This window comes from Sciurus vulgaris (genome assembly GCF_902686455.1).
Source record: "Sciurus vulgaris genome assembly, chromosome: 1".
NCBI classification, from domain to species: Eukaryota; Metazoa; Chordata; class Mammalia; order Rodentia; family Sciuridae; genus Sciurus; species Sciurus vulgaris.
Genome location: NC_136461.1, coordinates 208,273,533 through 208,293,577, shown reverse-complemented (window position 1 = coordinate 208,293,577; position 20,045 = coordinate 208,273,533). Strand labels below are relative to the sequence as shown.

General features: G+C 53.7%; 1 protein-coding gene across 1 annotated transcript in view; it reads left to right on the top strand.

Annotated features, from left to right (window-relative positions):
• The window catches only part of COL22A1 (collagen type XXII alpha 1 chain), a 241,998-nt gene extending 223,834 nt beyond the window's left edge, over positions 1–18,164 (top strand). Inside the window, exons 56-64 of the mRNA XM_079145252.1 lie at positions 2,102–2,155; positions 3,419–3,490; positions 4,951–4,986; positions 7,111–7,155; positions 9,801–9,980; positions 11,628–11,694; positions 13,903–14,085; positions 15,436–15,513; positions 17,034–18,164. Coding sequence (XP_079001378.1) covers positions 2,102–2,155; positions 3,419–3,490; positions 4,951–4,986; positions 7,111–7,155; positions 9,801–9,980; positions 11,628–11,694; positions 13,903–14,085; positions 15,436–15,513; positions 17,034–17,221 — 903 coding nt within the window. The 3' untranslated portion in view covers positions 17,222–18,164. The remainder of the gene's footprint in view (positions 1–2,101; positions 2,156–3,418; positions 3,491–4,950; positions 4,987–7,110; positions 7,156–9,800; positions 9,981–11,627; positions 11,695–13,902; positions 14,086–15,435; positions 15,514–17,033) is intronic.
• Positions 18,165–20,045: the final 1,881 nt, after the last annotated feature.

Here is a 20,045-nt window from a genome sequence, read left to right as displayed (position 1 = left end):
CCATGGTGACGTTTGGCTCTTTCACGCTGGCACAGTCATACGCGGTGTTAAGAAATGGCTATAAGTTACAGCAGGTGGGGAGCAGCCATTGCCCCTGGGGCCTCCCACACACCAGGAGCTTTGCCTGGACCACACGCGTACAGTGCCACCTGGCCCAGCAGGACCTGTAGTACCTTCCCCAGCCTCTCTAGCTTTGGGCCATTCTTACGTCACACACGAGTATACTGGTGCTGCTACAACAAAGTACTGTGAATTGAGTGGCTTGACAAGGAAGCATTGCAGAAGTCTGAGATCAAGGTATGAGCAGGCTTGTTCCTTCTGAGGGGACGCCACCACATATCTGCAGTAGCTTCTTGGGGTTTGCTGGCCTCCTTGGTGTTCCTTGGCTTGTGTATGTATCACCCAGGCTCTGCCTCTGCCTCTGAACGATGTTCTCCCTGTCTGTCTGCAAATATTTCTTTCATAAGGCCACCCACCATATCCGGTGGGACTCACCCTGTGAAGATATGAACTCATGTTACCCACCTACATCGACCTTGACCCTGCTCCAGATAAGGTCACGTTCTGAGGGTCCTGGGCAGCACATGGATTTCGAGGGGTCCATTCCCTGGTAGTGCTCCCTATGCTGGTGGACATGTTGGACATGATCCTTGCCTGTCTGTGCACCATGGCAAGAGATTTCTTATCTAAAAGGAGCCTGGAAGAGTGAGGGAGACGGAGGTAGAAAGTAGATACTAAGTGCCTAGGGGTGTGTGATCAAGAGCCGTGGGAAACGTGAGCTGTTCGAGGACTCCTGGTGGAATGTGGCATGCTACTTCATTGTAAGACTTTTCATACGCAGAAGGAGTATTTTTAAAGATAAAGAGCACATTCCAGTAGGTTCTCGGGCCAGTAGCAACCATTTGTTATCATCATGCTTAGTGACTAACTGCAGCGCTTCTCTGCACTGCGGCATGATGATGGCTACGGTGTCACCGGGCAGCAGTCACATTTCCATCATAATCCTGTGGGACTAATGTCATAGGTGAAATCTGTCATTATGCAAAATGTTGTTAAGCAGGACTTGACCGTATCTATGGATTGACTCCATTTATAGTCATGGTGATTGTGAACAAGTGTGCAGACTGAAAACATTTGCGTTCTTTAAATTCTACAGTGGCACCAGGGATGGGACATTGGCACCGTGTGATTGACGGGTGGCGGAGAATGGTTGCCATGTTCTTGGTCCGTTCACTTAGCAGAGAGCTGTGTCTGGCGCTGCACTAGATGCCTGGAACATGCGTGACAAGACCCAGCCTCTGCCTTGGGTTGCTCATGGCAGGGAGGAGAGCCAGGAGGTAGAGCCTCCGCAGGAACTGACCGGGAGTGGAGGGAAACTGGAGGGGAAGCTGCAGGGCAGAGGAACGGCCGGCTCAGCCTGGGAAGCGGAGCTGTGCAGCTGAGGGTTAGAAGGAATTCCTCTGAGCCTGAAAGGTGCTAGCTAGAAGCATTCTGAAGCTTTCTGGTTTTTATTCTGTCCAGAATTTTATTGGTTAAACATATTTGTCAAAGCTACAGATGTGCACAAAACCCCATCAACTTAGCGGGTGTTAGACTCGTGAGTCAGACCCGGGATCCGGAGGCTTGGACCTTCCGTTCCACAGTTGCAGGACTCCTGCCGGTCCCGCTTCCTCTCCCAGCCTCAGCATCTGCATCTGTTAAATGGGCATATGGGGTGTGAAATGAGATAGGGACGTGCTCATGGGCCATAGGAGCGGTGGTTTCGAGCCGGGTTCGTTTGCTTCTTAACGCAGCCTCTGAGTTAACGGATCGATGAATGAATGAGGTCATGATGTTCACTCTGCCTGCGCTGCGCACACCAATCACCAGGCCACAGCCTCGTTAATTCCACAGTGTTATGAATTAAATATTACGAGCTCCTTTTACAAGTTGAAAAATACCCCCTGAGAAAAGAAGTGGTTTACTGAGAGCCACACCGGCCCAGGCGACAGAGTCTGTGTGAAGCCTGGTCTTCCGCATCCATCACTTTGCTCGGCCGTCCTGCTCTGTGATGCTCTGGCGGACAGTCCTGAAGGATAATTACTTCTGCTTCTTCCACCAGGGTAACAGTGGATCCCCAGGCTCTCCAGGAGACCCTGGTCGCCCAGGAAGCCCAGTGAGTACTCTGCTGCTGCCACCTGATGGCACGGTCAGGTTCTGAGAGGGGTGTGGCTCATGTCCATTGTCTGGTTCTGTCCTTGGAAGCATCGGTGGGACTGTGGGTCTGAGTGGTTGAAGGTCCAGAAGCTGGAGGGTCTCCTTCATGGTTTAAAGCACGTGCGATTTTGTACCTGGTTCCCTGTTGTCTACAACCACAGGCATCTACACCTACTAAACACAAGGTGCCATGTGGTTGTAGGTGGGTGTTTGGGGTTTTAAGAGTGGAAGGGCAGTGTCCTGCTAAGCAGCCCCGACCACCTCAGATGACAGGGTAAGCGTGTAGCTTGCAGATGGCGCTGGGCAGAGCAGATTGGACCAGTGGGAAGGTAGGGGAGAGAGGCTGGCATGGGTAATCAGCAGAGTCCAGGTCACTGATTAGAGGATTCAGATCTCAGGTTCTGCCTGGTTGATGGGGGATGTGGGGAGATGCTCTTTGATAGGATCTAAGGTTGGGTAAGTCGAAGCCTGATACTGGCTCCTCCCAGCCCAGCCTTCTTGAACTTTTATTTTGCTAAAATTGGCAGTCCTGTCCAGGAGCCACCTGCATGCGTGTTGAGCGAGCAGCAACTGCCAGGGCAGTGAGCTCGCCCGTCCTGGCCGGCCGACTGCTGGTGCTGTGAAAGCCAGGGCCACAGGCCCAGGAAACTAGGCTTTCTGTCACCCTGGTGGAGGCCATACCCTGCCAGACCAGGGCCAGTTGTGCTAAAGGAGTCTGCCTCCTCTGTCAGCTGCCCTGTGGTAGGGCTTGCTACTGGTGAGACAGCAGATGGGCAGGAATGGGCCATAGGGCTGGATCCACCCTTCCAGATCTGGCCCGGAGGAGCCAGCCCACATGTGGGGCTTCCCAGGAAAGTTGAGGTTGGGAGATTCAGGAAGACTAAGCCTACTAAACCATGAGGCTTAGCATCCTCCTGGACAAAAGGGCCCCACCTCACTGGAGGACACCCTTAGGGACCACACACAGCTGGGCATTTTTGCCCCACTTTGTGTTTGCTGTTTGGAATAGGAAGGCTGTCAGTGGTGTCTGAGGCCTTGTCTTCTCTTCTGCCCACCCCATGGCCCATGTCTCTCCCTGACCCCTTCTCCATTGCGGGAAAGGGGGCTTGTATTCCATCTTAGGGCTGCCCCAGACCTTTGGCATCTGGAGTGGTCTCAAGGCTTCTGAATCCACTTGAGTTGGTAGGTCACCTTGGAGATTAATCCTGTTTTTCTTTTGCAGGGCCAGAAGGGGAACAAAGGAGAAAACGGCAGCCCTGGACTTCCTGGCTTCCTGGGTCCCCGGGGGCCTCCGGTAAGCAGAGAACTACAACCCAGCCCAGGATGTCTGGCTTCAGGTGTGACGTTCAGGGACATTCAGAACTATCCCTGTCACCTCCTGTGTCCTTGGGCCCATTTGCTCAGGTCGTGATAATACAGTGTGGGGTCAAAGTGCATCCTGATTGAGGAAACCACAGGGGCTCAGGGGCCACCCCTGTGCGGGATCCCCATTCCCTAAGGGAGAGGCCTTAGACAGTGTCCTGATCTCTCAGGGCCTTGGCTGCTCCATCGCTCAGAGGCGCCTAACAGCATTGCTGGCTCTGAGGAGTGAACAAGATGATCCACGTCAAGGGATTGCAGTGGTACCTGGTGCATTGTGGGTGCTCCATAAACACAGATGACGATAGTGTTGGTGTGTGTGGTGAGGTAGAAATCGTTCTGAAGATGAGCAAGTTTGGGCTTCAGGGTCAGAACACATAGCAGTTTATTGAACGCCATGTGGTACATTCAGGCCCAGTTGGTGCTTGAGTTTGGGTCCCCTGAGCTGATGGCGGAGGAGCTGCTGGGTGACCCTGGCCGGGTTGCTGGGGAAAGGGACAGTAGGCTCTCAGGCAATTCCACATATGGCCTCTGACGCCTTCTGCGTGCTCTGGCCCACACCTGGGACTGCTGACCGGGAATCGGGGCTGTGTGTGACGTGCCAGAGAGGAAAACTTCTCCACGTTCCTGTCCACCCCCCAGGTTCCCCACAGTCAGCCCACCCCTTCTGGATTGTTCCCTCTGTCACTGCCTGCTACCCTGCTGCCCGGGCTCTCCTGCGCTGCCCACTGATCTTTACTTGAATGCACCCACGCAGCCGCCCCTTTCCATCCCGGTGTTGACAGTCTGGCTGCTGCTGAGCAGTGGGTGTGCACTCTTCATAACAATTGTTCCTCAGTCACGAAGCTGTGGACTCATTTGTCCAACCCGTACATGTGCCTGCCACTGTCCTGAGCACTCTACAAATACTAATGTGTTTAAATCTCATGGTGCCCTATGAGGCAGGTGTAGCTACTCTTCGCATTTTACAGAGGAAGAAACTGAGGCACAGGGAACTTAAGGAGGTTGTAAGGGGCTTCCCGGGTCCCAGAGCCGAGAGTAGAGGAGCCGAGATGTGCGCGAGGAGCCCGTGGCATCTTATTTCACAGACCGAGCCTGCTTCTTGTGGGGCCTCCTCCCACAAGCGGACCATGCGTGACACCGGCATCCTGGAGGCCTCCTGTGGGACAGAAGCACCTGAGGCCAAGGCACCCAGATCTGCAGGCTCCCCCTCTACTGGGGACAATATTTTTGCCTTTCTCTGCATGGGATGATGGATTACCTCGGCCAGGGGAACTGCTGGTTGTGGTCTTTGCTGGAACGTGACTCGAGTGACTTTATCTGCTTTGAGGACCATCATATTTTTTCTATTTGCTGATGCTGCAGGGCCAGCTGACACTTTGTTCTGTTTTATAGGGAGAACCAGGAGAGAAAGGAGTGCCAGGCAAAGAGGCAAGTGTCACAACCCTACCCCACTGGTAGCTCTTCCTGTGGGGGCCACAGGCCTGGCGTCCTGGGTGGGCAGCCCGTGTGGTCTCCAGGGCTCTGAGCTTGGAAGAGCCCCTTTGATGCTCGGTTGTCATTGTGTTAAATCACAAATGCTTTATGAAGAGGGACACGTGTTTGAATTTGCACAAACCCTACAAGTTGTGACACCAGCTGATGAGAGCGTCCCCTGATCTGCCCCTCAGCACCCCCGTCGACAAGCCCTGCCAACTCAGACTTCCGAGTGCTTAGTTCTGTCCAGTTCTGTCCATCACTTCCACCTGGACTCTCATCTGACCTGCATCCCCTCTCACCTGAGCCATGTGGGGACCTAAAGGTTTCCTCAATGACACCTTGTTCCCCACTGTCCTGTTCACACTGCAGCCAAAAATCTGTGGGACAGAAGCCCCTGAGGCCACTGCTCAGGTCACCTCTCGGCCCTGTCGTCTCCCTGCACCCCAAATGAAGTCCAGGAAGCTGCAACCCCTGCCTGATGTTCTCCCCTCTAAACTCCAGTCACTCTGGCCTTTGGGTCCTAGAAATGCCAAATGTCTTCCCCAGGGCTCTCTTTTCAGAAAGCCTGCACCCCTGCTGTCCCTTCTTCCCATGTGGATGTCCCCTGGTCCCCAGGGACAAAGCCAGTGATCCACCAGGGGCTGCCTGAGCACCTGTTCTGCTCTGCTGTAGCCAGGAGCCCAGCACAGAGTGGGCACTGAAGTGTCTGCGGAGAGATGGGGGAGGGACAAATGCAGAGAGCAGAGTGTGCAAATCAGCATGTCCAGGTCGAAGCCTGTGCTCTCTCCTGAAAGAGCAGGGCTGCTTTCCCTCTCTGCCTTTGGGTCACACTTCAGTAACTGGGACCTCCTTGAAGTTGGCTCCATTTTGGGGAAGGATTTGATCCTGGTCCAGCCATGGCTGACCACTCACTGGGCACTTACTCACTGACCAATCACAGCTCCTTCCTGCCTATCTGATTGAGATGGAGAGGAAGCACCCCCTGCTCCCATTTCTGAGGGATTCATTAGCTGCATGTGCTCATAGTAGGGCTGCTGCCTACATGAATTCTGTCTGGCTTCCTATTGCTTTTTGGAGTAAAGTTCAGGCAAGTTATGCATCCAAGGTCTTTCCCAATCTGACCACACCTGGTCTCTCCTGTGAGCTCCTGTCTTCTGCTGAACCATTCACAATATGTCCCTGCCTTCCCCATCTCCCAGGCCCAGGCTTGGCCTTGCCTCTTCCACCCGCCTAGTGTGCCTTTCCCAGCCTCCTCTCCCCTGTTAGATCATCTTTGACCTTTGGAGCTCCATCCTTCTGTTACAGAAATCGAATCTGCCTGCTTTGCATTGGAATCAGCTGTGCCCACGGTCTGCCCCATGGGAAGGCATACAAGCACACCTCTGCTCCCACATCTGGGCAGAAACAAAGTTAGTTGTTACTAGCAGGCCAGTGACCCAGGCCTGAGGATGGACTCTGGCCAGAGGGATCAGCCAAGCTTTGCAGAGGAGATGACAGGGGCTGTAGACAAAGAAGGAGAAAAGAGACATTCCAAGTGGATAGCTCCACAGAGCGGGGCCGAGAGGGAGGCATAGGGCTGCATCCCTGTTCCCAGGGTGACCACCCTCCTGTAGGCAGTGGAGATGCGAAAGGAAGCCACTTCTCTAGGTGGGGAGTGGGTAGGGAAGGCTTTCTGGAGGGGAGGCCTGAGGCGGGGCCAGTGAGTTATGTGGACATGGACAGAGGGGCGGGACCCAGCACAGGCAGGGAAGGTGAAGGTGGAGGTCAGGAGACATTTGCTGAAGCCATGGCAGCCGAGCTGGTGGGTGAGGAGAGCTCATCTAAGACCAGTTCATGGCGGGGCCCTGGGAGGGTCCATCCAGGCCGGTGCCCTCATCGGTCAGTGGTGGGCAGGCAGAAGAGAGCAGAGAGGAGGAAGTGGGCTGGTGCCCAGTGTCGGGACAGATTGGAGAGGAGCTCTCCGGGGCCTTCATTTCCAGAGTGGCTCGTCCTCAGCTCCCAGAGCTGGGTAGAACCAAGAAAGGCAGAGAAGCCAGGTGGCCTGCGCTTGACAGTTGTGCACTGATCTCATTGCAGGGCGCCCCCGGCAAGCCCGGAGAACCCGGATCCAAAGGCGAAAGGGTGAGTGGGAGTTCAGTCACCTTGCAGGGCTGCCTATGACCTTCCCCGGCGACCAGGAGACCGTGCGACTGGTCCAGGTCAGGGAGCAAACAGACCCGCTGAGCAGCCGTCTTGTGCAGTGGCTTCTGCCCACTGTTCCTGGAAAATCTGGAGCCCCACAAAGAAGGCTTCTTTCCCCCCATTTCTTTTTGGTTGTTATTTTGAGGAATAAAATCATCATCATAATTACACATGCAAAAGTAAGTGCCGGGAGGCTTTGACAGACCCCTCTCCATGTGCGAATGCGTGTGCGTGAGGCGCCGGGCTCCCAGAGTGCCAATTTGCTGGGAGCCGGATTTGTTGCTGGAGGTGACAGGGGAACAGATTTTCCCATAATGAGCTGCCTTGGCGCCACACTCAGAGAGTCTTTCTTTACATTTCATTTCTCCAAAAAAACAACAGGGGAAAGGTTTTCGTTTTTGTTTTTGTTTTTGTTTCTGGAAGAGGGAACGGAACGTTGTCACCCTCAGGACAGCTGCTCCCTGGAGCAGCTTTGCAGGGCTTCTTGCCCAGAGTCCTGCGTTTGGGCCGCCACTGTGCTGCTAGGACATGGATATCACCCACCCTCCTCCCTGCCCCCGCTTGTTTTCCATGGTCCTGCTGAGAATTTATCTCGGCTTTCTTTGCAAGTCGGATGGGTGGGGAGCTGGCAGGCTCTTCCGGCAGCCAGAGGAGAAAGAAGTGGAAGCAGAGAATCTCCGGCCTCCCACCACACTCTCTCCCTCTCTCCTTCCCTGACTTTGAGTCCGCTGCTCCATGGCTGTGGCCAAGATGGGCTTGGCTTCCTCCGGGGAGTGCCCCTCAGGCGCCTGTGGGGGCACTTGCTGAGGGTATGGCTTGAGTTTGGTGGGGAGCCAGGGGATTAGACCGCAGGTAGGAACCTCTTCTCTGATGTCTAATCAATGAGCTGAGAGCTCCTCTGTCCCTGTTAAGTGGCTTCCTGGAGCCCGGCCAGGGAGCCCTAGACTCCCGTTCCTTCATGCTCCTGGGAGCATTTGAAATAGGGCACAGGTCCTCTCACCGTGAAGTGACATGGAGAGGTTTAATGAGTAGGAAACGCTGTGCCATGTGGGACAGGGCCTGGCATCTGGGTGATAGTCAGTGATTCTGTGGATCTGAATTCAAGCTCACCAGGCGAGATGACAGTATTGCAGCGCCCCATGAAGTGCATCATTCCTGGGTGACTGAGGCTGAACTGCTGCTTTAATTACTGATTTTCTGATAAGTGTTGAAATTTTAATAGTCATTTATTTTGAGGTACAGGGGATTGAAGCCAGGGGAGCTTACCACTGAGCCACATCCCTAGGCCATTAAAAAAAAAAATGTATATATATGTATATATATATAATTTTAGAGACAGGGTCTTGCTAAGTTGCTTAGGGCCTTGCTAAATTGCTGAGGCTGGCCTTGAACTTGTGATCCTTCTTCCTCAGCCTCCCTGCAAGATTACAGGCAAAGCCACCACACTTGGCAGTGTTGACATTTTTGTTTTTTCAGAGTTGACATTTTTAAAGCAATATAGGGACAGAGTTAAACAATGGGAACTGCCAAAAATGTAACTGCAATGAAAGTGATGTGCCTCTTCCATCTTACGCCTTGGCCCGCTGGCTCCCGGGCTGTCTCTGTACGGCTGCATCTCCCCAGAGCCTGTGCATACACCTGGGGTCCTAACTGTGCACATGGCTTCTCCTTTACCCTCCCCACTTGCCACAGGTCTCTCCCCTTCCTGTCATTTCCACTTGGTGGTTGCAGAACTGTGAAGTCTTCCTTTTCAGAGACTCTGGTCCGCTTTAGCTAAGCCGCTTACCCAGTTACCTTCTTGCTCCTCCCCTCCCTCCCACTGTCCCTCCTTCTCTTTGCTACATGCCAGTAATGGAGCCCCATTTTTACACTCTGAGGCCATTAATGTGGCTGTCCACCTTTAGACTACTGTGCTCCCACACCATGGATCTAGCACTTCAGATTCAGGGTCAACAAGGGGAGGAAGGGCCTCAGGCTGTGTGTCGGCCAGGGGATGACCCTCTCTGGACTCACTAGAGCAAGGACTGGGCATGGGACATGGGACGCACCCGGTGACAGGGTGCACTCTCCCCTGCTGACGAGGCCAAAACTGCACCAGCAGGGGGCTGGCAGCTGGGCACTGAGTCTCTGTGGCCAGCCAGCCTTCTCTGGTCGGGCAGAGGAGCTACGTTTTGAGGGGCAGCCTGGGATTGGGAAATTCTTTGCGTGTTAAGGTATAAGGTGAGAAAGTTGTGCTCCTACCCTCTTCCCTCCAGCCTCCCCAACTAACCACCCGAGTCCTTTCCTGGCAGGAAAGGACTGGCATCTTGCCAGTAGCTGCAGCGTGCTCTGTTGGGTTGATGGGTTCAGTCTGGGACTGGGGTTTGGGAATCGGCCTTCTCTTCCTGACCTCTGTAGACTCCGAGGGCAGGTGCTGCTCTCACTGGGCCCCCATGTCCTCATGCTCACAGGATGGAGGGGGGATGGCTCTGCCCCTTCCCACATCATGCCCAGGACAGCCTGGGCTGGGGCACGGGGCCTCCTGCAGCTTGCCTCCTGTCTGCCCCCATCTGCACCCACACTGATCTGCTTCTCTCCTTCTCCAGGGAGATCCTGGGATCAAAGGGGACAAAGGTCTGCCTGGTGGGAAGGGCCAGCCTGGGGACCCTGGAATTCCAGGCCACAAAGGCCACACAGGCTTGATGGGCCCCCAAGGACCACCTGGGGAGAGTGGGCCAGCAGGGCCCCCAGGGCCTCCAGGCCAGCCAGGCTTTCCAGGACTGAGGGTAAGGATGCTGACATCGCTCCATCGCTGACATCTTCTGGGCCTGAAGGGAAGCCAGGGAAGGGTGTGGCCTTGGTTTTCCAGGGACTGACTGTGTGACTAGGGGCAGGTTACCTCCCCTCTCTGAGCCTGCCCTTTTTTACTGTGAAAGGCATGAGTAAATCCTCTTTTGACTTATTACGGTTAAGTGAATTAACATGGGCGGCCTAAGAGATATCAAAATAGAGTCCTCTGTCCCGCTGTCAGTGGTGACGAGTCATCAAAGCTTCATCCCTTGGGCTGTGGCACTCCTCTGACCCAGGAGCCTGTCCAAAGGTAACTGAGAAGAGACCAGCTCCCAGAGATGCAGGCTCCCTGGGGGTGCCCCTACCCATGGCTGCGGCCTCTCCGTGCTCTGCCTCCCTGGGCTGCCCATTCTGCACTCTGGTTCTCGTTTCTCCCAAGTGTGACTGGAAAGGCTTGTTTAGAGTCATAGCTGGCTTTTTCTTTTAGTGTTTCATTCTAGTGGCAGAACTCCTGCTTGACCTGGCCGTGTTACACGGGCACGCTTGGCCATAAAACGACCACGCAGAGCTCTCCTGGGGTATGCTTTGGTGGGGGCTGGCTCTCCAGGCCCTGTGACCCCCACTCCCCATGGGAGCCCACGTGGTCATCTGGGGACTCTCACGCTCCCAGAGCACAGCGTTGGGGGCTCCATGTCAGCTCTGTCCCTCTGTGCCCATCCCCTCCTGGTGGTCACGGTCAGCCTGAGTTTCAACCACCCTGCAGGGCTGGGCAGCCAGCCATATCCAGGGATGGGCAGGAGGTCTCACCTGACCTCCACAGCCCCGAGGAGGCCCGCCTGGTCTCCACGTCCTGCTGCTGTGGGTAGTGATGGAAGTTCTGAGACCATCACAAAGAACTCCTGGCCAGGAAAGGAGAGGAGAGGAAGGAAATGGGATCCACTTCACGCCAGCCCATGCCAGGTGCTAGAGTGACAGAGATGAGCATGGCAGGACCCACCCTTGAGTGGTGACTCTGCTCTGAAGGGTCAGACGGGAAGGGAGGAACCCAGTCGGGCAGGTAGACTGCTCTCCCAGGTCCTATTCAGAACTGCTGCCACCTTAGGAGCCGGGTCAGCACCCTGGCCTGTCTGGTCTCATGGCCCAAGTGTCAGGACTCGGTTGACATTTGTTAAGAGCCAGCATGGACCTGACAGAGCAGGAGAGAAGATCCTGGGAGTCAGAGGGCCCAAGTGACCGGACAGGGGACTCAAACATGATCTAATGCCTGGGGCAGGCCACAGGCTATGCCTGCAAGGGCAGGGCTCTGGCAGAGAGAGCTTGGAGGCCAAGTGCTAGGAAGAGTGTGGGGGCGAATTCAAGGCACAGTGGTCTGTGCCAGAAGGAAATCCAGCGAGACCTGAAGGGTGTGGAGGCAAGGGCAGCAGTGGCTCGGAGGGCAGAGTCCTGGCCTCCTGATGCAGTGGGTGACGTTGCCTGCAGGGCAGCGAGGGACGCAGGGGCGAGAGGTGCAGAACAGAGTGACGGGGAGGCTGTGCTTCCCCATTTGCATGTTGCCTGGGAACTCGTGGTTTCCTGAGTCATCTGGGGTCTTGGGTGGCAGGCGCTACAGGACAGTGAGTAACCTCCACCTGCCTCCCTCCCAGGGGGAGTCTCCGTCCATGGACACCCTGCGGCGGCTCATCCAGGAAGAGCTGGGGAAGCAGCTGGAAAGTGAGTAGCTGGGCTTTGGGGAAGCAGCCCTCTCTGTCCTCCTGCAATGCTTGTGCAGCCTGGTGTGGCTCATGCCCCAGGAGCAGCTCAAATGTGAAGTGGGGCTGAGGGGGGAAGGTAGAGCAGCAGCAATACTGGCCCAGCACAGGGGCTTCACCCGGGGGACGGAGCAGCTCCAGCATGCAGAGGTGCTGGGGCCTCCCAGCAGCCTCATGGGGAGTGCATGGTGCTAGCAGGATGGCGAGGAACAGAGGTGCTGAGAAACTGACCTGCAGCTGGTGAGCTGGCAGGGTCAGGCCAGGATTCACACCCTGGCTGCGCAGTCTACACTCTGAACCACCAGGTTCTCTTGAACGACTGCCATTCCCATTGCCTCTGTTATGAAAGCTTAGAAGAAAGTTACAGACGATCCTTCTGCAGGAATGGGGAGGAGCCCGTCACTACTTCAGGCACAAATGGACAAAAGGGGCGGACACATTTAGACATTTATTCAAGTGGTCATGTCCCAGTTATTCTGCATCTGGCACATGCCTGACTGCCGGGTTTGAGGACACAGGAGCAAGCGAGGGGAGCTTTTCCTTCCCTCTTGGAGTCCAACTGGAAGTAGTCCATATCCACATGCAGGAGGGCAAGAGGTCATTACCTGGAGCTGACCGCAAGGGATGGGTGGGGTCAATGAGGAAGGTGCTGGAAGGAAGGAAGAGGGCTGGGTGTGGTGAGTCGCAGGCGGAAATTCCAAGTTCTGCCTCCTGGGTATTAAATTTGGGGTGATAGACATGGTCTCTGCATTTAAAGAGTTTCTAGACAAGGGCAGGCACAGCTGCCCTTTCTCACTGGTCTGGATGGAGCATCTGCTGGGCTGAGTCCTTTCTTCCAAGCAATCCTTTGAGGCAGAAGCGTCGACTCCACTTTACTGATGAGACCGTCAAGGCTCAAAGAAGTTGAGTGGATTGCCCAGGTCACAGAAGTAGATGTCAAGTCCTCCTGGTGCCTTGCGCCAGGTGGGAAGACCCCACCTCTTCCTGGGTCTTACTCCGGAAATGCTGGTCTGTGACGCAGTAACACCTTCTGCAGGATGGACTTTGGGCCAGATTCTCTGGAACTGTGTGCAAAGGAAGATGGCTCTTGGTGGCCACCGGACAGGGACTCTGTGCCCTGCCCGATGGAAAGGCATGCCGGGCCAGCAATTGGACGTTTGATTGAATTGTGTAATCTTCAGACCTTCGACTTGACACTCAGAGAAGTCACTAACAGAGTTGTATAAGCCACTTAAGCCCCCCAGGCCCTGCTGTTACAACAATTGCTGGCGCTACTTCCCTTCCTACAACTGCTACTGAGACTGCTATTGCCATCAGTGTCCTACCGTGGCTGTCATTGCCACTGCCGATGCTGCCACGGCCACGTGACACAACTTCTGCCAACGAAGCCACCACCACGGCCATGCAACAGCCACAGCTGCTGCCAGTCCTACCGCTGTAGTGTGACTCCTGCTGCACAAGCCACTACTGTCACTGCTATGGCTAATGCACAGCTATCTCCAGTACGACTACTAGTATCGCCCCAATTAAGAAATACTACTGCCACCGATAGTGCCGCTGCCACTTCTGTCTATGTTGTTTCTACTGCCAAAACTGCTACTAGCACTGCTGCCGATCCTACTAGTACTATTGCCAGTACTACTTCCACTGCAAAAATTACTACTCCTGCTACTGCCAACGCTGCTGCAGCTGCGACTTCCAGAGCTGACTCCACTCATGCTGTTGGTGCCACCACCACCACTGTTACCACGGCAACCAGCACCCACATCACTGCAGTGCTGCCTTCTGCTGAGCACTCACCTAGCGTCAGGCACAGCTCTGCCGGGGTCACGTCATTCACTCCAACTTTCACCAACCAGGGTGCAGGTGGTGTTTCATTGCCTCCTTCAGACAGAAGAGGAAAAGAAGGCCAAGAGAGGCCAAGTGGTCTGCCCAAAGCTGCATGTCTGGTGGCAGCTGTCTCGGGCTCCCCGTGATGGCCACCGCCATTGCGGCACCCTGTGGCCCGCCCAGTCAGAAATGCACATCCAAGCGCTACATCTGTACACTCGTTTGTGTTGCCGTTTTTGTAGTCATTGTCCCTTGGCGCCTAGGTTTGCAGAGAGCGCCCAGTCTGTCCTCTGTCCTCTGTCCATTCTTCATGAGTGTCTCTGTTTTTCCTACTGCATAGCCAAACTTGCCTACCTCCTGGCCCAGATGCCCCCGGCACACGTGAAGGCATCTCAAGGCAGACCTGGGCCCCCAGGACCCCCGGGAAAAGATGGACTTCCAGGTCGGGCAGGGCCCATGGGAGAACCAGGACGCCCTGGCCAGGGGGGTCTGGAAGGACCCTCTGGACCGATGGGTCCCAAAGGTGAGTGGACACACGGAGGCGACACTTGGAGTCTGAGGAGAGAGGGTGTGAGCTGTGCGCTCTGCTGAGCCGCGTTCCTCATTCTGTTCTCACTCCCTGTAGCTTGGTAACACCCTGAATTTTGGCATCATGTGATTTTTTCATATGTTTCAGAGGTTTTCATACTTGACATTTTCACAGAGTTGTGCTTCTGCTGGGAAGATGGACTTCATTGCCTCCCACTCTCTTGTTCTCCCTCCGTGTCCCTGATTAAGTTTCAGCAGTCCTATTGCATTCTCTCCTCTTCCTCTGCTGAGTTTGGAAGTAACTGAGGAATGAGACATTTAGTCTCCAGGCAGTGAAGAGTAAGCGCCAGCTTTTAAATTAGATCAGGAGGCTTTGAGCTGCAGCGGAAATGGCCGCTAACTGCCCAGCTCTCGGGCAGAGTGACCCACCTGGGCACTGCAGCACTGGACAGCAGTGGGTCTCTCCTTCAAGGGGAGGGTCCTGTGTCCCTTGGCCCACCTCATCTTGGAAAGCGGGTCAGAATGCTCCCTCTGCAGCTAGGCAGATATGAAGAGTGGAGAGAGGAGCCTGATGCCAACCCCCAGCCTGAAATCCACTCTTTCTGATAAGGGCTGCCGTGGTGGGAAAGAGGAGTGCATGTAATTTTAGATGCTCCTGGGTGACTGGGGGAAGAGAAATGAATGACCCTAACATCTCCCATTTCCTTATTATTAATTAATTATTCATTCCTTATAATATTTCTCCTATATGAAATGGTTTTTGTTAACTTTGTGTGTGTCCTGCCCATATTAGTTCATAAAGCAAAATATGTGAAATAATTGTCCATAAGAAGCATAAGACATAGAAAATATCAGACTAGCAGAACCCTAACCAAATGTAATAACTAAAACAATAAAAATGTGTGATCCAAAGATGCCATGAACTAGCAGAATTTGGATTACAAACAAATTATACGATGCTTATAGGAGACATTTCGGAAACAACTTGCCAAACATGATTGACTTAAGAAGTGTTGGAGAGACAAATTAATCAAATCTGTACGATCTCAAATATGTCCAAATAACCCTGGGGGAATGACTCCTATCTCTGAATACGGTTGTGTTTTTATTCTTAGAATGGGACTTACCACAGTCTGTACCACATAGAACGTTCCTTGAGAGTGTGTGTGCGTGTGTGTGTGTGTGTGAATGCATGTGTGCATGGAGATTGGGGCTGTGAGAGCGAGGGTGGATTTGAGTGGGACGCTGCAGCCCCTCCGTGCTTACCTCATGCCCAGCAGCTGGGACTCCGTCTCTGCCCTCATCGTGGGTCTCCAGCACAAAGGGAGCATGTTTTTCTCCACAGGTGAACGAGGAGCCAAAGGTGAGCCAGGTACACCTGGAGTTGGCCTCCGAGGCGAGATGGGAGCCCCCGGAATTCCAGGTATGGGGAGTCTGGAGTCTCAGGGGTGAAGTGGACATTTGTCATGGAGAGGAGAAACACGACCGCACTCCCACCTGTAGCCAGGCAGGGCTCAGGAATGCGGAGAAGGGACCGGGTTCAATTGGTGATGAGACAGCCGGCTCAGTTTTTATTAAATACTTCTAAAGTCCTCGAGGCAACCTCATGAATAAAAAATCCAATAATTTATTGAACATTTCAAAACAGCTAGAAGAAAGGGTTTTGATGTTCTCATCCCAAGGAAATGGTGATGTGGATGCGGACTGCCCTGCCACGACCATTGCTCCCTGTGTACCTGCCCAGAAATAGCACGCCACGCCCCATCAGTACGTAGGAGCACGCCACACCCCATCAATACCCACGAGCACGCCACGCCCCATCAGTACGTAAAGGCACACCACGCCCCATCAATACCCACGAGCATGCCAGGCCCCATCAATACCCACGAGCATGCCAGGCCCCATCAATACCCACGAGCACACCTTGCCCCATCAATACGTACGAACACAGGCCATTATTAAGAATATAGTTAGATATGTATTGTAAATGTTTTTATAGTTTGTCCACTTTCAAATAGATCAAAATATGGAAATTTCAAATAAAGATAAAAAGGCAGAACAGAAACCACTTAGAAGCAGGAAATTCATAGCAATTTATAGCAGATTATACCAATGTTAAGTTGAGATCATGATCACACTCCACTGGCTCCCGGTCAAAGGAATGAATGACTTTGCTGGTCTGAAAGCTTAATCTAGGTGAGAGTATAAATTAAGGAACTAACCAGAACATTAGCAGAATTCACGACCTGTCTACAGACACTCCTAAGGGAGTATAGCCATACCACTAAGCGCTGAGTTCCCCAGTTGCCAAAGCAAACTCAGGAGATAGGTTAATTATATATAATATATGATGCTTGCTACGTGGGGGCATAAAGGATTGTTTGCAAGTTATATTCTCTGAGTCTAAATTTTGGGACATGTAACTGTCACTTGCTTTTATCCTGGATGTTGTCTTTGATCATGTTAATGTAGTCCAAGTTTGTGGTTCAAATTTGACATGTAGATAAAGCTTAGAAAACACACAAGATTTGGGATAAGTTGGACGTTTCTAAGGGCATGTGCACTGGGGCCGATGGTTAATGACCAGGACTTTGTGTCCACCTCTGAGTTCGGAGGCACCTCCTACAACTCTAAGAACAGAGGCTGCCTGGTTTCTCATCTGACTCTTAAGCGGAGAACAAGCTCCCTACTGGCCCAGGCCTACCCTTTTTCTCTCCAGTGCCAAATTTGACTCCAGGTCAAATGGTGAACTAGGACTGTCCCATGTGCCATGGAGAGCCCAGTCCCTGGCACTGGTGTGGACCCTTGTAATCACTCATACTAGAGTGCCCCGATGGGGAGGCTGTCTGAGCAGGTTTCAGGTCCTGGTTCACACGGAATGGGAGAAGCTTTGCTCTCAGAGGGAGCATGAATTACCTTCTGTTTCTTTTCTTCTTGGCCCAGGTCAACCTGGAGAACCTGGCTATGCTAAAGACGGAATCCCGGGGAGCCCTGGCCCTCAAGGAGAGACAGGACCAGCTGGACACCCTGGCCCCCCAGGCCCACCTGGGCCCCCTGGCCAGTGTGACCCTTCCCAGTGTGCCTACTTCGCCAGCCTTGCTGCCCGGCCGGGAAATGTGAAAGGCCCCTAGAAGATTCTTGAAAGTCAGAAGACCGGCAGATTTCTGAAACTTGAACTCGGAGCCCAATGGAAAGCCAGAGGCTTGAAACGTTCATCTCCTTCCCTCTTCCCAGTTTCCTTCCTCTTTCTTTTCTTTTTCTTCTTTCTTCTTCTTTCTCTCTCATTTTCTTTTCTTGAGAGACCTCAGAATTATTAAAACCAGCAGGTGCTGCTGGCTGTTCAGATTATTATTAATATTATTATTATTGTTAATTATCATTATCCATTTTCTGATGCCTGTGAGCTTCCCCCTCTCCTCTGAATCTTGACTGAGGGGCAGGAAGTGCACCCGTCTGAAGTGCAACTGCTGATTTTACTCTTGGTGCTAAGAAGCCCTGAGCAGACGCTTGCCGAATTTACCTCTTTCCTCAAAAGAAACCTAGAAAGTGGGGCCAGTGAGCTGCTATGCTGCCTGTGCCCAGAGTTGTCCAGGGAGAAATCATCTAAAAATCACCTCTTCCCAGGAGAGAGGCAGGAAGCAGGAGGGAGGGGTTTGCAGACTTGAAGAATGTTCTGGCCTCCCGAGGGCAAGTGCTCACAGAGAGCGGGCGTAGGCCCTCGGGGCACCGCGAGCTCCTGCTTCCAGCTCGGAGAAGCCAAGCATTGTCAGGGGGTTGGCAGTGGCTCTGTGGGACCTGTGTCTGGGCCAAAGGTGGGAAAACCAGCATTGATGAGTAGCCCAGAGTGCTCACTTGCTACGCCAGGGGTGGGACTTCTTCAACTTCCTCCTGTTGGTGTCAGTCATATTACTTGTAAAATAAAGGAGTCCAGTGACCACTCACTTGTGTTTTCCTAACAGTGGGCCACTGGCCAGGGCCCTGACTGGAGGTGGGTCTGCAGGGTTCCAATGCTGAAATAATTGCTTTGGGTGTACATGTGTGTGACATGCTCGGCATGAACAGGTGCTCAATAAATTCGAGTTTTCTTCTCAGTTCCTCTTGATGGTTCATTGCTTATCTCCGGCGTCTGCCTGTGCCTCTTCAAGTGCTGAAGTGAGACTGCGGTACAGAGTCCCCTTGTTCAGTATGCATGCTGAGCGACAGGGCATGTGTGTGTGACTGAGCTAGCCCTGAGCGATTCATCCTCCTGTCCTTCTCCAAAGCCATTCTGTGGGCTAGCCTGGGGCTGATGGCCTTTCAAGCAGGCATCTGCATTTTGCACTAGGAAGAAGCCATTTAAAGGTGTGTGCTTATGCTGGACCTCAGTGGGGAGAACAGAGTGAGCAGAAAGCCCCTTCAGTGGGACCCATCCTGCCGAAGTTCAGCTGCTGGGAGGCGTTCCTGTGGCCCAAAGACCGACTCTTTCTGCCTTTGTCTGCTCTTGACTGACTGACCGAGTTGCCCATTGTCTCTTCGTGTGGGTGGTCAGCCTCTCCCATGCCGAGGCAGCATGTGCTCATCAAGCCCCACTCCTGACTGCTCCGCGGTCGATACTCCAATTGATTTCGTGTAAACATCCAGCGGGGGCCAAAGCTTTCCTGGGTTCAGACGTGTCACTGCCAGGATGTTGCAAAGACCCGAGCCCCGCCCTGGGCTATCAGCGGCTGCTGATTCTGGGGCGGGCGGGTGTGGGCCTCCAGGGGGCCAGGGGGCCACAGGGAGTGAGCTGCCCCTCTGGACCCTTCCCACCTGCCACCTCAGCTGGCTTCCATAACCACATAGGACACAAAGGCATTGTTTTAGCACCTTTGTTTGTTTGGGGAAGCACCGCGGGCTCCCTCTAACCCAGCGGCTCTTATCCTGACCCACAGCAAGAGGCACAGGATTTTTTAGTCTTTTATATAAAACGAAAGTCTTGTGATAAAATATTTACCCTGTCCGAGCACGATGCCCACACATCTGCTTGTGTGTGTGTGTGTGTGTGTTTTAATTGACTTTATTTAGGGCAGTATTGTGTTCACAGAAAAATCAAAATGCAGGTCCAGAGATGCCCCTGTTCCCGTGGTCTGCACTCTCTGGGCTTGTCCCCTGCCAGAATACCATGCTCAGGAGGCCTTGCTTCAGCCAGGCGGCCTGCCCTGTCACCCGGGGCTTCTGCTCCCTCATGGCTTCACTCTTGAGATGGAATGGGTCTGGACTGAGCTGCCCTGACGTGTGTCAGAGTTCCGCAGCTGTTGACATGCTCTGTGCTCCCCTGTCCACCTCTTGCTCCTCCCAAGCTCTGTGCTCTCCTGTTCACCCCTCGCTCCCCTTGGACCACACCCACCCGCCCCACTGCTGGTCTCCTATCTCCATGATGTCCTTCTCCAGAAGGTCCCCCTGCTGAGTCACACAGTGTGCAGACTGGCTTCTTCCCCGTGGGAGTGTGCATCTGAGACTCCCCTGGCCTCGCCATGGCTCCCTGGCCCGTTCCTTCTGAGTGCTGAGTAAGCACTTCATGGCCTGGGTGCACCAGAGCTGATGTGTCCACTCCCGTCCTGAGGGACATCTGTCTGCTTCCAAGCTCTGGTGATTCTGAGTGAAGTGCCTATCAGTGTCCACGCATTGGCTTTGGTGTGGAAAGAATTCTGCAGCTCCTTTGGGCAAACGCATGGAAACATGACCGCTGGACCCTTGGTAAAGCAAGTTTAGTTTTGTAAGGAACTGTCACATTGTCTTCCACAGTGGCTGTCCAGGGAGGAGAGCTGGCCTCACACCCCAGCTCTGAGCCGTCGGGCGGTCCAGTGGGTTTGTGGCAGCATCTCCTCGCATCACTAGCAATTCCCTAATGACGCTCGGCATATAGCGTCTTTTCAGGGCTTACTTTCCATTTGAGTGTCTGCGCCAGTTTGCCCATTAAAAAAATCAGGTTATCTG